The following is a 20,749-nucleotide window of genomic DNA, read 5'->3' on the forward strand; positions in this document are numbered from 1 at the left end:
TTCAATGTACTATTAATTCTTTTTTAGGAAATGATCCGATCATTTGTTTCAAAGTGCTTTCCAATCACAACATATTTTACATTATATATTCCCTGTGCCCAACTGTGCAGTTGGGCGTTTGGCCACCTCTCCATGCAGTGAGGTTGCTGGACCTCCGATATTCCGCCTTCTCTCTTCCGCAAGTTAGCGGCAGGCCCTGTCATGGCTTCTGCCTGCCTTTGATTGCACTCTGCAGGCAGCTTCCACCTCCTGGCAGAGCCTGACGTCTCTAATTGGATGCCACTAATTGGATGCCACTAATTGGATGCCAAGCTTGCCGCTGGTCCAATTAGAATATCTACATTTGAAGGTGGCATCAGGTGAGCGACACAGATGCAACATGGTGTCTGGATCCAGAAATTATCCAGGAGTTGGGTTCCTGACCTCGATTGAAAATCAAGCTCTTTGATTCTTGAATCATTTTGAATTTTTTTTTAAATGTTTCCCACTGTTTATTTACCCATTTTAGTCTATTTACCGAATCAACCATATCCAGGTCTCCCCTCAACCTATGTAATTGACTTTTAAGGTTCTTGTTTTGGACTTGAGTACATTGCTCTCAAACTTAATATGGAATTCAGTTGTATTACATTCACTTTTTCCCAGGGTCTCTTTAACTATGAGATTATTAATTAACCTTGCCTCATTACAAAAATAGCTTTGCCCCTCTAATTGGTTCTACCATGGATTGTTCTAAAATGCAATCGCGAAAGCATTCTACAAAGTCATCGTCCAGATGACATCTGTTCATTTGATTTTCCCAACATGCATGAAGAAAATGAAGTCCCTCATAATTACGACGTTGCCTTTCTGAGAAGCTCCAGTTATTTCTTGTTTAATGTTCTATCCAAAGGCATAACTACTGACAGAAGGCCTACAAGCTACTTTCACCAGCATTTGGTATTTCTAATCTCCACCCATATTCATTATACTCCCTGATCTGAGCCATGATCTTTCTTATGAGCGTCCTTATGTCGTCCTTTATTGTCAGGGCTACTCCTCCTCCTTTTCCATTTTGCCTATCTTTTCGAGATGTTGTGTACATTGGAATATTTATTTCCCCTCCTTGGCCCCCTTGTAACTATGGCCAAATCTTATGGAAAACCCACCAGTCAAATTTAAATAAGGCTAAGAACTTAAAATATCCTGGAATGAAATCTAGGCCAATGAGTGCATTTAACATTGGCCCACATGCTCTGGGTTAAAATCTGGGTTAAATTACACCAGTGTAATGTTTTCCCATTTTCATTTGCTTGCCTCGTGACTTTGAGAGTTTGTGCTGTGAATAATGACAATATATCTAGACCGAGACATTTACTGAACTTTTCTTTTTTTTTTAAATGTAAAATTATATTTCCTGCAAGAATTGGAATAAATTTCTGCAAAAGCCATTGCAGAAAATATTTTGCTTGCAAGGTGTTCAAAAAATGCAGAAACCAGATAACGCTACTGGGTTTCATTTAAACGGAAACAGACATTTAGAAAATGTGTTGAATATCAATATTGACAATGTTTCCATTTCTGCAAGTATACAAACTCAGCAGGGAAATTAAGAAAGCTGGTATTGGGTTATGCCACAGAGAGAGGGAAGGGTTACACAGGTCTCGAAGCAATAAGTTGCAATTATTTTAAAGCTCGGGCCTGCCATTGTACGCTCGCTTCTGCAAACGCAAGACAATGTCACTCAGCTCACATAGCTCAGCTTCGCTCGTCAGCCTGTGCCAGTGACCTATATTGTGCCACTGGGAGGCCTGATGCAAGAAAGTGGAGTTAAGACTGCAAACAGATCAGCCACGATCTTATTGAATGGCTGAGTAGGCTCAATGGGCTGATTGGCTTATTCCTGCCCCTGTTTCTTATGATTCTTAGGATTTTTGAGTGGCCATTTAGTGTTGGCAACGCAGCGATTAACACTCTGTGTGGCTGCTACGCATTTCGCTGTGGATGTTGGTGCCTGGTCATGCCTGATGCATAGGTCAACAACTGTCTCTCACATTTCATTGGCGCCTTTGTGATATCCAGGGCTACAAGCTTGCTATTGTGAATTCCAATACCTTGCCAGACTGAACCAGGTTATTGAATCACCGGCAGCATTGCACCCATGTTTGTGCAATCACCCTGCAGCCGCTGACTTCCTCTGTGACCTCCAGCCGTGCCGTATTGGTGAGGCTTGCCCGCCTCCTCCTCCTCCTCCTCCTCCTCCAGAAATGAGCACTTCTCCGTGCTCTTCCCGCCTTAAGAAGACCCTCCAAGGAGGCACCACTAAACCTTGGAGCCATCCTTTCTCTGTGGCAACCTTCCATCTTGTAAAATGATGGTTTGCACTGTGGTGGTCAACTCTGTAAAGACTCCATCCCATTCTCCCAGTTCCTTCGCCTCCGTCGCATCTGTTCTGATGACGCTACCTTCAAAAACAGCTCCTCTGATATGTCCTCCTTCTTCCTTAACCGAGGTTTTCCATCCACGGTCGTTGACAGGGCCCTCAACCGTGTCCGGCCCATATCCCGCGCATCCTCCCTCACGCCTTCTCCTCCTTCCCAGAAACATGATAGGGTCCCCCTTGTCCTCACTTATCACCCCACCAGCCTCCGCATTCAAAGGATCATCCTCCGCCATTTCCGCCAACTCCAGCATGATGCCACCACCAAACACATCTTCCCTTCACCTCCCCTGACGGCATTCCGTAGGGATCGTTCCCTCCGGGACACCCTGGTCCACTCCTCCATCACCCCCTACTCCTCAACCCCCACCTATGGCACCTCCCCATGCCCACACAGAAGATGCAACACCTGCACCTTCACTTCCTCTCTCCTCACCGTCCAAGGGCCCAAACACTCCTTTCAAGTGAAGCAGCATTTCACTTGCATTTCCCCTAACTTAGTCTACTGCATTCGTTGCTCCCAATGCGGTCTCCTCTACATTGGAGAGACCAAACGCAAACTGGGCGACCGTTTTGCAGAACACCTGCGGTCTGTCCGCAAGAAAGACCCAAACCTCCCTGTCGCTTGCCATTTTAACACTCCACCCTGTTCTTTTGCCCACATGTCTGTCCTTGGCTTGCTGCATTGTTCCAGTGAAGCCCAAAGCAAACTGGAGGAACAGCACCTCATCTTCCGACTAGGCACTTTACAGCCTTCCGGGCTGAATATTGAATTCAACAACTTTAGATCTTAAACTCCCCCTCCCCCCATCCCCACCCCGTTTCTCCCCCCCCCCCCTTTTTTTTTCAATAATTTATATAGATTCTTCTTTCCCCACCTATTTCCATTATTTTTAAATCTAAAACTAAAACCTTGTTAGTCTTTTCCACCCCACCCCCACTAGAGCTGTGCTTTGAATATCCTGTCTTCCATTCTTAATTAGCACTTTTCTTAGACAAATATCACCACCTTCAACACCTCTTTGATCCTTTTGTCTGTGACATCTTTTGATTATCTGCTCCTATCACTGCTTGCTTATCTCCACAATCACCCCACCCTCAACTTCTCTCTCCCCCCCACCCCCCCCGCCCCCCCCCACCTTAAACCAGCTTATATTTCACCCCTCTCCTAACTATGCTTCAGTTCTGCCGAAGGGCCGTGAAGGCTCGAAACGTTAACTGATTTCTTCTCCACCGATGCTGCCAGACCTGCTGAGTTTTTCCAGGTAATTCTGTTTTTGTTTTGGATTTCCAGCATCCGCAGTAGCTTTTAGCTTTTTGTTTTTATCTCTGTGTTAAGCCTGTCTCCTGTGTGGTGTTAATGCTCTGCCGCAAAGCTGGAGTGTTCTCTCTAAGACACAAACCAGTGCAAAATTTATGAAGACCTCAGATTACCCAAACTTCAGGGTCTCCCTTTCGACTTCCCTGATTGAGTCCAAAGGAATGCAAAGCACTATGTTTGGCACGAGCTTGGTTGCAGAAGTTACCAGAAAGATGATATATTTAGACATCAGTCCGCCTTGGGCTCCACTCCAGATTTTTTTGTCAGGGTTTACCCCCTTAGTCTTCAACTCTCCGCAGGTATCCACAGGCAGTGAGTGGAGATATTTGCCCTGTAGCTGGGAGTTTGGATCATGGATGCCGGGGCATGTCCACATGCCGGTGGGCCTGCACACTGCATGTCTGCGGGACAAACCTCCTCCAAGTTCCTCTGAAGCTTTAAACTGGGCCACCGAAGTATCCAGTTTCCATGTGTCGCCATGGGGAGGTGCAGCTGAGGGCTTTCCAATGGAGAGACTGTGCACAGACAGGGAGAGACTTACATATTTGGCTCTCTTTTTTACATTGCTGCTAGCCAGCTGCGTCGGCTGCAAATGAGAGACAAACTAGCCGACAAAAGTAGAAAGCAAACTAACTCTCTTCACCCAAGCTCGAAAGTGCTTCACAGTGAGCTTTGGACACACCTTCCTCTAATTGCAGCCATTCCTTCACAATCTCCCTTGTTTAGCCATCCTTCCAGTTGCCTCCATGTGTGATGCCATTAGTTACGATTGCTGCCTTTCCTTTAAAGATAGCGCCTACGTTTCAGCTGCTGGGACCTCCTCCTGTCACTGGCTGGCTCCTACGCCTACTGGCCATTAATGGGATCATTGGCAATCATGTCCCATCGCACACCCCGTCTGGCCACATGATCCAAATTGGACCCTGGCATTGGAACATCCTCCCTTTCAGTAAAATGCTGCCCAAGGAGTTCCAGTGATCTTGTTAGCGATCTGGAAAAGAGCTCATTGATGAGAAATTCAGATTATGAACTGAGTTATTAATAAGGTATTGGTGTTATGTTAGTTTCTCCTTTTATACAGTTGTTTTTAATTTTCACTTAATCGCGTAATTTAGAGGAATGCTAACCATCTTGCAGCTGGATTAAGGGAAAGGTATAAAATGTACCAAATTTTAACATGGATTGGGATTGGAATGTTCGATCAACCTGACTACTGAACTCAGAACTGTAATGTGATCCAATCATCATCCCCTGGTGTAGTTAAATATAGGGAATAGACTAAAAGCAAAGCGCTGCAGATGCTGGAAATCTGAAACAAAAACAGAAAACGCTGGATAAACTCAGCAGGTCGGGAGAGGGAAAAAAGGGTCATACAGACTCGAAGCGTTAACTTTGTTTTTCTCTCCACAGGTGCCGTCAGACCTGCTGAGTTTTTCCAGCATTTTCTGTTTTTGTTAGGGAGCAAACTGTTGCTCAGGGTAAAATTGTTGGAACATTCCAATGAACGCCTGTACTGTCTTGGATTTAGGTTTAAATTCACTTTAACAAGAGACCGATTTGGAGGGCTATTGGAAATATAACTTTTAACATTGTTTCATGAAATTTTAACTGTTGCTGTGTTTATGACCTTAAACATTGCTTATAAGTGGGCAAACCTCTAAATACTTATTTTTGGACAATAGCAGTGGATAAGAAAACAAAAACAGAATTATCTGGAAAAACTCAGCAGGTCTGGCAGCATCGGTGGAGAAGAAATCAGTCAATGTTTCGAGTCTTCATGACCCTTTGGCAGAACTGAAGCATAGTTAGGAGAAAGATGAAATATAAGCTGGTTTAAGTTGGGGGGGGCGGGAGGAGAGAGAGAAGTTGAGGGTGTGGTGATTGTGGAGATAAGCAAGCAGTGATAGGAGCAGATAATCAAAAGATGTTACAGACAAAAGGATCAAAGAGGTGTTGAAGGTGGTGATATTGTCTAAAAAAGGTGCTAATTAAGAATGGAAGACAGGGCACTCAAGGTACAGCTCTAGTGGGGTGGGGTGGAAAGATTAACAAGGTTTTAGTTTTAGATTTAAAAATAATGGAAATAGGTGGGAAAAGAAGAATCTATATAAATTATTGGGAAAAAAAAGGGAGGGGGGAGAAACGGGGTGGGGATGGGGGGAGGGGTGGGGGGGCGGAGTTTAAGATCTAAAGTTGTTGAATTCAATATTCAGCCCGGAAGGCTGTAAAGTGCCTAGTCGGAAGATGAGGTGCTGTTCGTCCAGTTTGCGTTGGGCTTCACTGGAACAATGCAGCAAGCCAAGGACAGACATGTGGGCAAGAGAACAGGGTGGAGTGTTAAAATGGCAAGCGACAGGGAGGTTTGGGTCATTCTTGCGGACAGACCGCAGGTGTTCTGCAAAGCGGTCGCCCAGTTTGCCTTTGGTTTCTCCAATGTGGAGGAGACCGCATTGGGAGCAACGAATGCAGTAGACTAAGTTAGGGGAAATGCAAGTGAAATGCTGCTTCACTTGAAAGGAGTGTTTGGGCCCTTGGACGGTGATCTGGATGTAGGACAGTACACTTAACTGAAAATGCTCACTTTGTCAAACATTTAGTATTACAGTGAGTGGAGAGACTCACCTGGGCTGGATTTTCGAATTGGGTTCAGGAACTTGACACCTGGATGAATTCCAGGTCCTGACCCAGTGCCCAAACTATAAATATAGTTCAGTGTAGTTTTTTAAAAACGTAATTCTCTGATTTTAAATCAAGTTACAGGGATGCATTTTGGTTAAAAATGCTTATTTTTGGTAACGAACCCACTTTTGGCTGTAGTAATGAAGCTGCATTGGGCTACCACCCTTAAGTATATCAAGAAATAGTTTTTAGTGGGTAAGAAGGGAAATAATTGCATTCTAATATACTGCCTAAGTGCACTAGTTCATGGAAGATTTCAGATCTGTAATTTTGTAAGTGCACTGTTAGCAGAAACTTGAGATGTAACCCAAGCAGCAGAGTTTCAAGTGCAGTTCCCTGATTTTGCACAAAACAGATAGTCTGTCCTTTCATATTTGATTGTAATGGGCTGCTTGAATGTTGGAAGAAATTAAGAAACATAACTTCTTACATTTGATCATGAAATTTTAACTGCTGTTGTGTTTATGACCTTAAACTTTGCTTATAAGTTGGGAAAACTTCTAAATACTTATCTTTGTCATACTTGCTTATTACTGATTTTGATGTGGCATCTTTGAAAGATTGGCTTTCTTTTTAGGGGTACTGAATGTGCTTAAGGAATTGAATATAGGGAGAACCAAAAACGCAGATAGGTCTGTACACAGACCTTGGATCAGAATCTGCTCATTTCATGGTAGTCAAGATTTTCGTTGCGCTTTTCATGGAAGCTTTCATGCTATTGCATTGTCCTAGGTTGCCCTCGGTGGACATCTGCACCTTGCAGTCTACCGTGTGCACACAAATCAAACAACCGACAACTGTTAGGTTTGCAAGAGGTACCACATTCTTCACTGTTTTTGGCAGCAAGAAAGCATCAGTTTTCACTAGACAGCATAGTTTCCACTGGGCATCGGTAGTCTTCAGGTGAACCCCGTGACTTTCAACAAGAGAAGAGTGTTCAGGCAAATATTCAGGTTTCTGTCCACAGAAACATCATCACGCATATCAAATCTCTTGATCCAGGAAACAGCCACATTCCTTTATTGTGTAGCAGTCCACAGTGCCTGAGTTATTTGAAGAAGAAGAAACACTAAGTGGATGGCTCTTAAAGAGAATACTGATATCCCCTCTATCCGCGGAAGATGAACACCGTGAGAAACTCCTCACAGCAGAGAAATACTTCAGTTTAAATCTGTCAGAAATTGCTTTCTGATCTTCAATTGCTCTTGTGAAATTGTGCCATACCATTAGGCACAATGCAGGAGTAAACGCAAAAGAAAAATGGTTTTGAACAGTGTTTGAAATAGTATATCACAAAGTGAGGTAAGAATTTCCAATTTAGAGTGTGCCATGGTTGACAGCCTCAAAACTAAAAAGGAAACTGTGGAGTACATTTCTACCTTGATGGCAGTAAATGACTTCCTCATTTGTAGGTAGGCGACTGTATTGACTTTGTTTCCATGCAGCTGGTGCTGGGGCTTTTTTATTAGAGTGTGGGTCTCCACCCCAAATAGGGCTGTTGTTTTTGGTGCACTTCCAAAAGAGTGTCCAATTTTTCAGCATCAAAAAGGGCACCGTTAACTACATTTTCCAACTGTGCCGTTATTATTAGTTGACTTTTCTGTCACAACACTTTATTTTTTGGATCAGTTTCTATGTATAGACCATAATGCAACACGCAGCGGAATTCTGTGTTCTGAAGCAGAGGCAGCACAGGTCCAGAAGTAATGATGGCGTGGAACCTCAGAAATCATTGTACCTGCGTTTGTGGTCCTTCCTATCTATATTCAATTCTTTAAGCACGTTCAGTGCACCAATGAAGATCCCCTTTATGGAGAACTTCAACCTTTTACTCTCCGCTGAATAGTAAATCCTGGCTGGATTTTTTGACCTCCCACCCACCCCCCCACCCCCCCAACCCCATCCCCATACAAGTGTGTTACACATATGTTCATACTTGTTATTTATTCAAAATAGTAGTGCAGAATTCGATTTAAACCTACTGCTCTCGGTACAGGGCCAAGTGCACCTGTTTCAAAACGCACAATTTTCAACATTCCAAAATTGTGGCATTAGTTTCCAGTGAGAAGTGACCAGTTGTCAAAATGTAAATTAATTATTCAGTGAGACTTATTGAGTTCAACCTTAAGGCTATAAATCCTGAACTTGATATTGAGCTGGATGGAAATATGCCATCGTTCTTCCTGAGGCCCCCAACCATGTTAGGATTTCCAAGATTGCTTTGTAACCAGGAATAAGCCAGCAGCGCATTCCTCATCCCGTTGAAAAATACCTTGAAATTTGCAATGGGAGTAATTTGTATTCCTTACATTTTTTTCATGGTGAACCTAGCTAGCTAACATTTTAATTTTATGGATACTGTTGAAATCACAAAATATTTCAATACCAAATCTACATATCTAACATAGTCTTCGTTATAGGTTTTTCAGAATAGTCACTTTAGTAAAAATGTCAAACTTCACTTTAAAGTTTTTGTCTACAATCCAGTCATAAGTTGCAAAATATAACCTTGAAAAACATCTCCAGCTGCTTTTCTGAGGGAACGTAATTTTTCCAATAAAGCTTTCTACTGTAAGTTTTGCGGCAGTTACACAATCATGAAATTCTTAAGACAGCCGATTCAGTTCTATCTGCCAACATGGTCTAGTGGCTGTTTCAATGTCTGCAGCATTCAGTTATCGGCTCATTTAAAAACTGATTTCTCAATTTGAAGTTCACAGCTCCATTGAGCGAAATGTTGTCATCATCGCTGGGCTCACTTGTAAACTATTTATGCCACCCACTTCACCTCACGTCATCTTCACAATTTCTCTCATCCGCACTTGTTATACTTATATATACATATATGCTACATTTCACAGCTGAGTCACGTGTATCAGTGCGTAAACAATAAAATAGAGACGCTCAATGTCAGCGGGTGTGGGTTCATGGAATGTGCATGCAGTAATAGTAATGATAAACATTGATCATTATTTATTTTCTCTTACCAGAGAACAGATGTTTCTTCTGAGTTTATATATCCAATCGAATTTTGCCTCTGACGAATCCAGGCGTAATGTAGGTTGTAGGTTTTAACATGAGAAACATAATGTACTGCACGGTCTCAAAAAGAAAGTCACTTTGAGAATGTTAGATTGATTTTAAAATAATAAGTATAATCCTAAAAGATTGCACCAGTCTTTTTGTTTTATTCTTTCACAGGGTGTGGGTGTCACTGGCTGGGCCAACATTTATTACCCATCCCTAATTGCCCTTGAGAAGGTGGTGGTGAGCCACCTTCTTAAACTGTTGCCGTCCATGTGGTATGGGTGCACCCATATGGCTGTTAGGGAGGGAGTTTCAGGATTTTGACCCAGCAACAGAGAAGAAACAGCGATATAATTCTAAGTCAGGATGGTGTCTGGCTTGGAGGGGAATTTGCAGGTGGTGGTGTTCCCAATCTTCTCAACGACCTATCTATCCTCTCAACAAAGTACAATGACATGTTCCCACAAGCTGCACATCTAATTGAATATAAGATCTTTAGAATACTTTCAGTATGAACTCCATGTTCAATCCTGCCTTGCTCCCTGGGGTACCAGCTTCATTTCCACCCTCAGCCTCTGTACTGAGTGACCTTTCATCCACAGCAATTTTAAGCTTTACATTTTTAAGCTTCCCTTGCTGTCTGAATTCACAGACCTCCTCTCCTCCCTAAATCTATAGGTAAAACTGGGGGCAGAATTTTGCCCTTGGTGGGCGTGCGGGCACCACCGGCTTGGCGGCGGGCGAACAGCCAACCCCCGCCGCTGAAACGGGCCCCGCCGCCATTTTGAGTGGGCAGGCCAACTAAGGCCCGCCCAGCGGCCTGCCCGACAGGAAGCGCCATGCGATGGGAATCACCATCTGTCAAAGTGAGCTCTTTCGTGCATGCGCATGCACGCGAAAGAGCGCACTGCTCCCTGAGACTAAATGCTGTCTCAGGGAGATTAGTGACAGTGTACAAAACTTAAAAAAATAGAAAAATAAAAATATTATTAACATGTCCCCCTCATGTGACAATGTCACACGAGATGGGACATGTTAATAAATATCACATTACAATTTTTAAAGTTTTTAAAAATGAACATGAAACCTCATCCCGCCGGTGGATGAGGTTTCATGTTTTATCAGAAGCCCGCTGGGGCTCCTGGCCTGCCCGCCAGCCTTAAGGTTGGATGGGCAGGGCCTTTAATTACTTTAATTACCCTGTCAATGGCCTCAATGGCCATTGACAGGTCGGCGGGTGGACAGCTGATTTTGCTGTCCGCCCGCCTTCCTGAAAATTTAAAGGGACTGGGATGACGTCGGGGGTTCCTCCCAATGTCATCCGGCGTCTTTTCCCGTCGGCGAGTGGGCCCCGCCCCCAGATCGTCGACGGGAAAATTCTGGCCTGTGAATTCATGGCCACTTCTTTGACATTGCTGTCTACTGAGGCCTTTCATGGTCTCCATCACAGACATGACCACATTCTTTTATTTCTCATCACCTGTATTGCCTAATCAACCTCAGTTACTTCTGCACTATCTCAAGAAAAGCTCTCGCCCAAGTAATTTCAACTATACCTCTCCACTCAAATTACCAAACCTTTGGTCTTCTACTCGCCACTATTCTCTGCCCTAGCGATGAACCTGTTTCTCTCTCTATTTTCTGTCCTGTCTCTCATTATACCCTCTTCAATCTCATTTCATCCATAAGATTCATCTCCCACTCCCTCTACTGCATTCCCTGTAAGTCACTCACCATCCAGAATGCCATCGCGCTCTCTTTCAAAACTGCTGCCATCAACCATTCAACACCATCTTTAAAAAAAATGGCTACCAATCTCTCTGTGCCATTTCATCTCAAACCTCGCATTGTCCTTTTAACTCCTTGAATGCAGTGTAGTTTACCAGACCCATCTTGCCCTCAACCTTTACTTGAATCTCTCCAGTCATGTTTCTGCCCCCACAACCCTAACCAAATTCACAAATGGTGTCCTCTCTGTCTGTGGCCTTGGTAAATTACTCCTTCTCATTTTTCGTACTTTTTTGACATGTATGACCACACCATCCTCCTGCAATGCCACTCTTCTATTGATTAGCTTAGGGGACTACCCTCACCATTCCTTTCATACCTATCCGGTCATAGCCAGAACACCCCCAGCACGGGCTGCACTTCCCACCTCACACCATTACCACTTGAGACTTCATGGCCTCTACTCTTGGCCCCTTTCCTTTCTCGTCTACATGCTGCCCCTTAACAACATAATTTGTTGTCAACATCCGCATTTACACCAACAACACCCACTTCTTCCTCTCTCAACCATAAAGACTTCTGTGTTGAGTAAGAAATATTTTTTGGAATCCCTTTGGTCCATCTGTTCAATGGTTTTGAGGTGAATCCAGAAAGTTATGACTTTATCTGAGCATATGTAAGATTTAATACGCACAGTAGTTGCTCAGCGGTTTCAGGGCACAGTTGAGTTGTACTTACGCTGTCGTGCTCTGGGTAGAAACCATGTCTCCTAAGCGTCCACACACTCCATCTCTCACATCTGGCCAGTCTCCTGTGTGTCTTCCTACTCTGATTGTCGGCCAGGACCCCAACCTTATACCTTGGCTGCAATTCAAACACCGTTGAGCCTTGTAAAACAAATGATTGGTTCACACTCAAAACTCCGTTATCCAGTTAGAGAAATGTTACATACAATGTCTCTGTTGCTCAGATTTTGATCTTCTGCCCTACACACACATCATTTGGGGGCACCACAATTTTAACACAAAGGGGTATGTTTTCCCCCTGTAGATGAGTGGCAGAATGAGGCAGAATTTTAACTTTCAAGGGTAGGTGAGTTCACACCCTGATTGTTATTGGGGAGGCGGGGAGGTGGCGGTTTGGGGTTAAAGTCCCGGAAGTTGGTGCAGGTTGGGAACTCAACATAATTCTGCTCACTTAAGGGTTTAACCCAACGGGTTTGAAGGCAATTGGGGAACCTGCCCCCACCCCCACCCCCAGAGACTTGCCGGGTATCTAATTACAATATTTCAAGACAATTAGCCGAGGATTTAACCCAGCATTCTGGCTTTAACAGCCAGCACACATGTTTACCAAACAGTATGGAACTCACAGAAATCAACCAGCTGAGAGAGCACAACAGAGAGTGTTTCATCGATGAAACTGTCAGGCTGGGAAGCTTTCAAAGAACGAAAGTGAATGGTTGCAGCCATGCCTAAATGAGAGGCTTGTGCTCACAGCACTTCTGAGAGCATTGCTTTACAACTATTTGATTTCCAACTACTTGGGAGTCCTTTCACTTGCCTTAGACTTCACTCACCATCAGCTGCACTTTCCTGCTCTCAACCTTCACCGCAACATGGGGGCAGCTTACCCAGCTCAACCTTGCACCTCTGATGAGGAACAAAAGGAACAACGTCAGCAACAACAACAATACCAGGAGCAGCAGGAGCAACAACGGCAGCAACGCCAGCACCAGCAACCCTCTCCTCAGCCGCACGCCGCCCCACACAACAGAGGGGTTGGATACATCGATTCAGCTCGCAGGAAGCAAAACCCTCAACAAGGGTCTGCGAGCACAGGATCAGCTGTCTCAACACATGTAAACAGTAGTGCCTCAGGAGGCTCAAACTTGCATGGCAAATCATTGCTGACATCAGGGAGATGCACGCTCTTTCACGCGCATGCACGAAAGAGCGCACTTTGACAGTTGGGGAATCCCTCCCCACCCCCCCGCACATTGGGTGGCACGCTGGGTGGGCCTTAATTGGCCCGCCCACTCAAAATGGCGGCGGGGCCCGTTTCGGCGGCAGCGATCGGCTGCCTGCCCGCCACCGAGCCAGTGGGGCCCACCCGCCCATCAAGGGCAAAATTCTGCCCACTGAGTGTTATTTCTCACCTCCCCCCAGATGTCCCAATCCAAACTCTGTGTCGCTCTCTACTTCAATTTCTCTTTCAATCCCGCTGATAGGTACCATTGTATATAACTCTATCTTCTTTGTTTCACTAATTAGAATGTTTCCCAATGGAGTACTCCACGTGTCTGTGCCTTGATGATTTAAAAAGTTGTCTCACTCTCTTGAGCCACGTTAACCATTTCATGTTATAGTGCTGGCAAGTAACTTAGCATGCCTGAGACCCATTCTCCATTGCAATTTCGCCATGCATTTCCGCTTCACGTGTAATAAATCACATCTGCACACTCATTCTGGTATCCAAATATCATGCCACACATGCCATCGGATACAAATCATTCTTGGACGTTCAAGTGATTTTTATTTATTCGTTCATGGATTGTGGGCACCGCTGGCTAGGCAAGCATTTATCGCTCATCCATAGTTGTCCTTGAGAAGGTGGTGGTGAGCTGCCTTCATGAACCACTGCAGCCCATGTGGTGTAGGAACAGACTCAGTGCTGTTAGGGAGGGAGTTTCAGGATTTTGACCCCGCGACAGTGAAGAAATGGTGATATATTCCAAGTCAGGGTGGCAAGTGGCTTGGAGGGGTACTTTTAGGTGGTGGTGTTCCCATCTGTCTGTTGCCCTTGACCACTAGATGGTAGTGGTCAGGGGTTTGGAAGGTGCTGGCTAGGGAGGCTTGGTGAGTTCCTGCAGTGCATCTTATAGACGGTACACACTGTTCATCAGTGGTGAAGGGGTTGAATGTTGTGGATAGGGTGCCAATCAAGTGGGCTGCTTTGTCCTGGATGGTGTCAAGCTTCTTGAGTGTTGTTAGAGCTGCACTCATCCAGACAAGTGGAGAGTATACCATCACAATCCTAACATATGCCTTGTAGATGGTGGACTGGCTTTGCAGAATTCCTAGTCCCTGACCTGCTCTTGTCGCCAAAGTATTTATATGACTGGTCCAGTTCAGTTTCTGGTCAATGGTAACCCCCAGGATGTTGATAGTGGGGGATTCAGTGATGGTAATGTCACTGAATATCAAGGGGCAATGGTTAGATTTTCTCTTGTTGGAGGTGGTCATCATCTGGCCCTTGTGTGACGCAAATGTTACTTTCCACTTATCAACCCAAGCCTGAATATTGTCCAGGCCTTGGTGTATTTGGACATGGACTGCTTCAGTATCTGAGGAGTCACAAATGTGCAATCATCAGCGAACGTCCCCACTTCTACCCTTATGATGGAAGGAAAGTCATTGATGAAGCAGCTGAAGATAGTTGGGCCTAGGCACTACCCTGAGGAACTCCTGCAGTGATGTCCTTATCAAAATATCATGGGGTGTCTGGAGACCTTTTATCATCTCCCACTGCAGCGTCTGGGTGTCTTGGGTAGTGGTGGCTTGTTTAAAAATTTCATAGGCAAGGTTACAAACATCTCCAAGAGAAAACTATAAATTTAGTAACCTCACCTACATTTTCCTGACTTTCAATGGAATGTAATTGATACCAGATTAATATCTCTAATTGAATTGCCTTGAGGTGATTTAGACCAATTCAACTGAGAATTCTTTTTTTTTTAAATTCCCATTTGTTGTTGCAGGTTTCCTTTTTCTACTTCATATCATCAATCACTTCCTCTCATTCAATTGTACACAATAGTTACCGCTTATTACCATTCTATCTCATTCATGGGCCCTGGAGGAACTTTACTGTCCAATACAACATGGAAGGTTCAAAAAGCATAGATTAAATGTTCCAGAATTCCAATTCAAACCAGTAAATCATTTAAGAAATTCAGAACAGCCATTTTTGTTTTTTAAACCTGTTGCGCTCCCGCATCCAGAACGAGCATCCCAGATAACTTCAAATAATAACCAGAGTTCCATCGTGACCAGACCCCTAGGCCAGAGTGTTACCTCACTTGCGCCGGCGCACCCGACCCAACAGCCCGTGACCTCGCGCGAGAAGATGTCCGGTGTGCATCCCAACGTCACGGCGCAGTTGCGCAATATTTTGCCGGGTGGGCTGGAAGCGGGCCGGCCGACGATTAAGTGGGCAATTAAGCCCATTAAGGTGACAATTGACAGTGATTTTTTAACGTGGCCCTTTCCACTCTTACGGAAGGCAGACGGGCCAAATCGGCCAGGCAAAAAGCCTTCACCTTTTCGCTACAACCTCGAACCAGGGCCAGCTGAAGTGTCCGGGGTGAAATATAATTTTTTTTAAAAACATGTCTTGGGACTGAGGTTTTCTGAGCTCTGCTGTCAGCTGCTGGAACGTGCTGCATTGACACAGTTTGCCGCATTTTTTTTTCCTTCCCATTTAATTTGTAAAGGTCTGCAGCTCCCCCGGGGCAGCTCCGCAGCAGCTGCCTGCCTCCTGGTTAGAAGCGCCCGCCCGCACCCTCGCTCTCCTCCCTCGGTGCCTGCCCTCTTCCAGCACCTCTGGCCACGCTGAGCCTGTTTCAGCGCCCGCGTTTCACGCTGGCTGCTTGTTAATTGGCTCAGCCAGTGTGAAGTTGCTTTTGGGAACTGATGGCACTCGGATGAGCATTTTGCGCTAGTTCCTGGGCCCACTGATGGCGCGCGCCCGACAAGCGCAAGATTCAAGCCCTCGTCTGGTTTTCACAAATTCATAGGATGGTTAACTTTAGCCGTTTCCATTTTAGTTCAGGCCGAAATTTATTAACTAAACACAGTACAGAATAGGTCATAGAAAACTGAAAAGCATGTGTTTGCAAAAAGCATTAAATCAAGTCATCTTTCATTTTTGTTCATCCTTTAACAAAAATGTATTGCGTCATTTCAAGTGACTGTAAGGGAACTAAATATAACTGAACAAAAATTTAGGTTTCACATCCAAACAAAATCTTCGACATTCTTAGATATCTGGGCAAGAAAAAAGCAGAACCACCCACAGCTTGTAGGCTCAAAGTATTCGTACGGGCTTTTTAAAGGGATACCGTTGAGAACTAAATAACTCCTGCACTTTGAGACGATAAAAGATGGTTAGAATCTTTCCTTTCCTCCTCCTTAATTCCATCATAGATTAATTTAGTGTTCTTTTCTTCTTCAACCAATTTACAATTTCTGATGTTTACTCCAGTCACTTAAAACTGTGACATACCGGTCACCCATCTGAGGTTGTGTAATTAATCCAAGAGTCTCTCCAGGACACTGGGGCATGGTATTGGCTGGATGGCATGTTAACCCTGCTCCCGGCATCGTTTTGGACACACTTGAGGCCGTCATTAATAAAGCATCAGCAACTTTTTGTTGTATTCCAATTATCATAGCGTTTTGAAACGTTCAGATTTATCTGACACACTGGTTTTTCATAGCTGCCTAACAAAACTTTAGCCAAAATAAATCCACACCAAAGCCTTTGGGTGGAATCTGAATCGTGGTGCGCCATTCCTGATGGCGAACAGGAAGGGGGTCACTACTCTGGGCTCTCTCGCTTTTTCATCGCTCCCACATGATTAGAATTAAAATTTAAAGTGCAGCTGTGTGCATTGGAGACATATGTGGTCACGTGGCAGAGGAACCTTTGCAATGCTGAAACCCACTGTCAGCCTGACAATGCAGCAGGTATGGGCAGGCTATAAAAGAGCAAAATCACCTATCACTGGCCCTCTATCCAGCTCTACCTGTCCCACCCCCCTCTACCAGCTTATATTTCACCCCGTTTCTCTATTTCCTTAGTTCTGATGAAGGGTCATACGGACTCGAAACGTCAACTGTATTCCTCTCCGCAGATGCTGTCAGACCTGCTGAGTTTTTCCAGGTATTTTTGTTTTTGTTCTATAAAAGAGCATCCTGGACAAACCAGGAAGCTCTGCATCACAGCCACAACTTTCTTCCCAACTCCTTTGCCATTAACATAAGACTTTTTGGGAGCACAAATGTGGCGTGGGTGCTTTACAGGTGTAAATTTCACTTGCAAATATTTCACATCACATTGGTTTCACTTTATTCATGTGTGCGTCATCGTTATTTGTTATGACAAGCTTAGCCAAAGAACTAAATGTACGCCTCTTGTTTGGCATGCATTGATGGTTACAGGAGAGTTTGGGACATTTTGTTTATTGTGGAAGAAACAGTGTTGTGTTTTTTTTTGTTCACTCTTTATTGAATGTTCACGTTAGTGTTCAAGTGTTGTGCTCGCCACTCTGTGGGACATGGCTGAACCTGCAGACTCAGCTGGCCCTCCCCTTTATCCATTATAAGGGACATTGTCCGAGGTCACGCTCAGCAGAGATAATTGAAATATTATGGGTGAACTGCCAGCCAACATCCTGAGATAGACCCACAAGTGGACAGTGCTGACGTTGCCCTTTAGGCCCCTCACCTCCTGGCCTTGATTGATTGTTCCCAGCACCTCCCACCCACCACACCTAACATGCCAGGTCCTTCCCACTCCTCCATGCCCCATTTCCGCTCCACACCTCCCACCCCCCCTTCACCACTGACTCACTCTTGCCTGTCCCGAGCCTCCCTGGTAAGCTGCCATCCTCCTGCTCCCTTCCCTTGTGCGAAGGGTTCAACAAGGCAAACTGGTGACCTCAGCTACAACTGCATGAAGCCGACTGGCACATGCCACATTTAAACAAACGTGATCTAGGTGCCATGATATTCTCGTGCGCCGCTCACTTTATTGTGAAGGTAGGACATAATTACAGAAAGTTTTAATATAATGAGTATGCATAGCACGCAAATCTATTACGAGTAGGAAACTTCCACCACAAACATGCCACTGAGTTCATTTCTAAATTAACCCGCCATCAGCAGAGCAAAATTTCAGGTCCCATCTAATTCAGCCTGCCATCCTCGCAAGCCCCCTTGAACTCAACCTTTAACTTAAAATGTATTTCAAAGTTTTTTTCTTAAATCTCTATCCCAATTCTGGGTGCACGGACTTAAACTGAAATGAACATATGCAACCCACCACATTCATGCCTGCATGCAACCCAAGAATATTGATCCCTGTAATGGGTTGTGAAATCCTATGAGATATTCCCAGGTTGAAACCCAAGAAACGCATGGTTTAAGTTAGTACAGAAACCAAAGCCATCGCTCAGGTATTTCACCAATGGTGCATGCACGTGCTAAGGCTGGCAGCATTTATCATCAGCTTCAGTCCCTTTTAAGTTTATTTTCCTTTTGTCTTTCTAATTGGTTTCTCAGCAGCTTGCTTTGGTCCTCTAACTCTCTGTCCTACCGCTTCGGTTGCTGTGTTCTCAGTGCTGCTGCTACCACAGTCCCCACCTGGAGTTGGGTTAGCATATTCCGTTAATCACTGTTCCTCGTTTCTACTTGTTGACGCTCTTCTCCCAACCAGGTTTTTAGCTTCTGGCATCCTTCTTCACTCTCTGTTTCAGCCCACCGATAGTCACCATCCTTGCTGAAGCTCTTCTCCCAACCAGGTTTTTGGCTTCTGACATCCTTTTTCACTCTCTGTTTCAGCCCACCGATAGTCACCATCCTTGCTGAAGCTCTTCTCCCAACCAGGTTTTTGGCTTCTGACATCCTTTTTCACTCTCTGTTTCAGCCCACCGATAGTCACCATCCTTTACTGATGCTGACGTGGGCTGCATCGCGGAGCAAGCTGCCTGCCTTGATCTAATTTGACTTTATTAGTTTATTAGGCTGTGAATTCAGGCTGTCATCTTCTGATGGGCTGCCCAAAAATGACTATAAATTTGTAACTTTCCAAATTTACCGGGCGGGGTTTTCCCGCACCCACCCGCCGCTGGGATCTCCCGGTCCCGCCGCAAGCCGATGGGCTTCTGGCTGGGTGGGGGGCGGGGGGGTTGCCTCACCCACGGCGGGGCCGGAAAATCCCGGCCATTGCCCCGAGGGTTATTTATTGTTTCAGCGGCGTTGAAGTCCACCACCCTTAACTCCTGTCGCTTCCTAGAGACAAAAAGCCTCGCGTCCTTGTCGCTGATTCTGTTGTCCTTTTTGGCCACTGTCTCAACCTCAGCATCTGATCAGAACCTGAGCTGAGCTTCAGACCCAATGTCCTTTCCATCCAAAAAAAACCCTCAACTTCCGCCTCTGTAATTTTGCTCGCTAACCACCCCTGCCTCAGCCCGCCTGCTGCCCAAAACCACCATTCTCGCCTTTGTCACCTCGAGACTCAACTATTGTAAGGGGGGGAAATTGTCGCAGGTTTGCACCAAGTGTGGTAGTGGGCGGGTAAAACGATGCTGCCGCCGATATTACCCCCCCCGCCCCGAAGCTAGGATTGCCCATGGGCTCAGGCCCTTGTGAGTGATGAAGGGAGGGGGATTATGAGGTAGGGATTGCGGGTAGGGAATGGAGGTCGACAGCAAGAGCAGGGGGGGTGGTGGTGCTGGTTCTCAGCAGGTCCCCCTTTCTGATGCCGGGTCCCTCGGTCAGGCACTGAGCGCCTTTGAACAAGGGACCCCCTCTCCCCCTGGAGCAACTCTGACATGGTTTGCCATTCGGGCTCCCTGCTTGGCAAGACTCTGCCTGCCGCTGGGTGAATGCCAGTGGCGGCGGGATGAGGCCCTTAAGGTGTCATGGATCGGGCAGTGGCGATTAGGCAGTGGGATCCCCGTCAGCCACCCTCCCACCTGATTAAATGTCACCCCCGCCTCCAAACTCCCCATCACCCTCCCCCTCCCTCCCTCCCCCACCTCCACCAACCCCCAACACCACTTTTTTGCTGACTCTGGATTCTTATGCATTATTCGCTATCACATCACTGGTGCTAGTGCCTTCAGCCACCTAGGCCCCATAATCTGGAACTCCTTTTTAAACTCTTCGACCTTAGCCTCACCTCTTTTAACATTGTCCTTAAAGAACACTACTAAGCCCAAGCTCTTTGGTCATCCCTTTTTAAGTGGATGCTTAGCTCTCTGAAGTGCTGTGAGATGTTTTTCTACCTTAAATTTACAATTTAAATTGTTTTATGTGTAAATTGTAATTTTTCCTAAGGCACCAATCAAAAAACGTTAACAATTTTTAACTGTCAGCACATTTGTCACAAAGTTGTTTCCAAAACCAAAGCCCACTTGCCATCTCTTATCACCTTACTTCCAAGCCTAACACCCATTGAACTTTGGAACTCAAACCATGGCCACTGAAAAGAGTAAGCAATTTGCCACTATCCTGTCTCATGCAAATAATTTACGTGCACATAAAATATTAAATTAAGAAAGTGATGTCCAAGAAGGACATAATAAAGTGTAAGAGGTTAGTGAGAGAAAAGTTGGGTCTATGAAGGACCCAAATGGAAATCTTTGGGCAGAGTCTTCAGGTCGGCGTGCTGTGTTGGAGGGGAGGGGTACCGACTCGCCGCTGCATAAAATGGTGCGCGATGACGTTGGGTGTGCGTCCTGACGTCATCACGCGCCATCGCAATGTTTTGTTCGGCGGGTGTGCACC

The 20,749-nt window shown here is 45.3% G+C and overlaps 1 protein-coding gene across 1 annotated transcript in view; it reads right to left on the bottom strand.

The window, feature by feature from the left end:
• Positions 1 to 12,820, bottom strand: part of fshb (follicle stimulating hormone subunit beta) — a 112,020-nt gene extending 99,200 nt beyond the window's left edge. Inside the window, exon 1 of the mRNA XM_078549542.1 lies at positions 12,754 to 12,820. Coding sequence (XP_078405668.1) covers positions 12,754 to 12,756 — 3 coding nt within the window. The 5' untranslated portion in view covers positions 12,757 to 12,820. The remainder of the gene's footprint in view (positions 1 to 12,753) is intronic.
• Positions 12,821 to 20,749: the final 7,929 nt, after the last annotated feature.

The sequence above is a fragment of the Cetorhinus maximus genome, chromosome 9, assembly GCF_964194155.1.
Source record: "Cetorhinus maximus chromosome 9, sCetMax3.hap1.1, whole genome shotgun sequence".
In the NCBI taxonomy this organism is placed as follows: domain Eukaryota; kingdom Metazoa; phylum Chordata; class Chondrichthyes; order Lamniformes; family Cetorhinidae; genus Cetorhinus; species Cetorhinus maximus.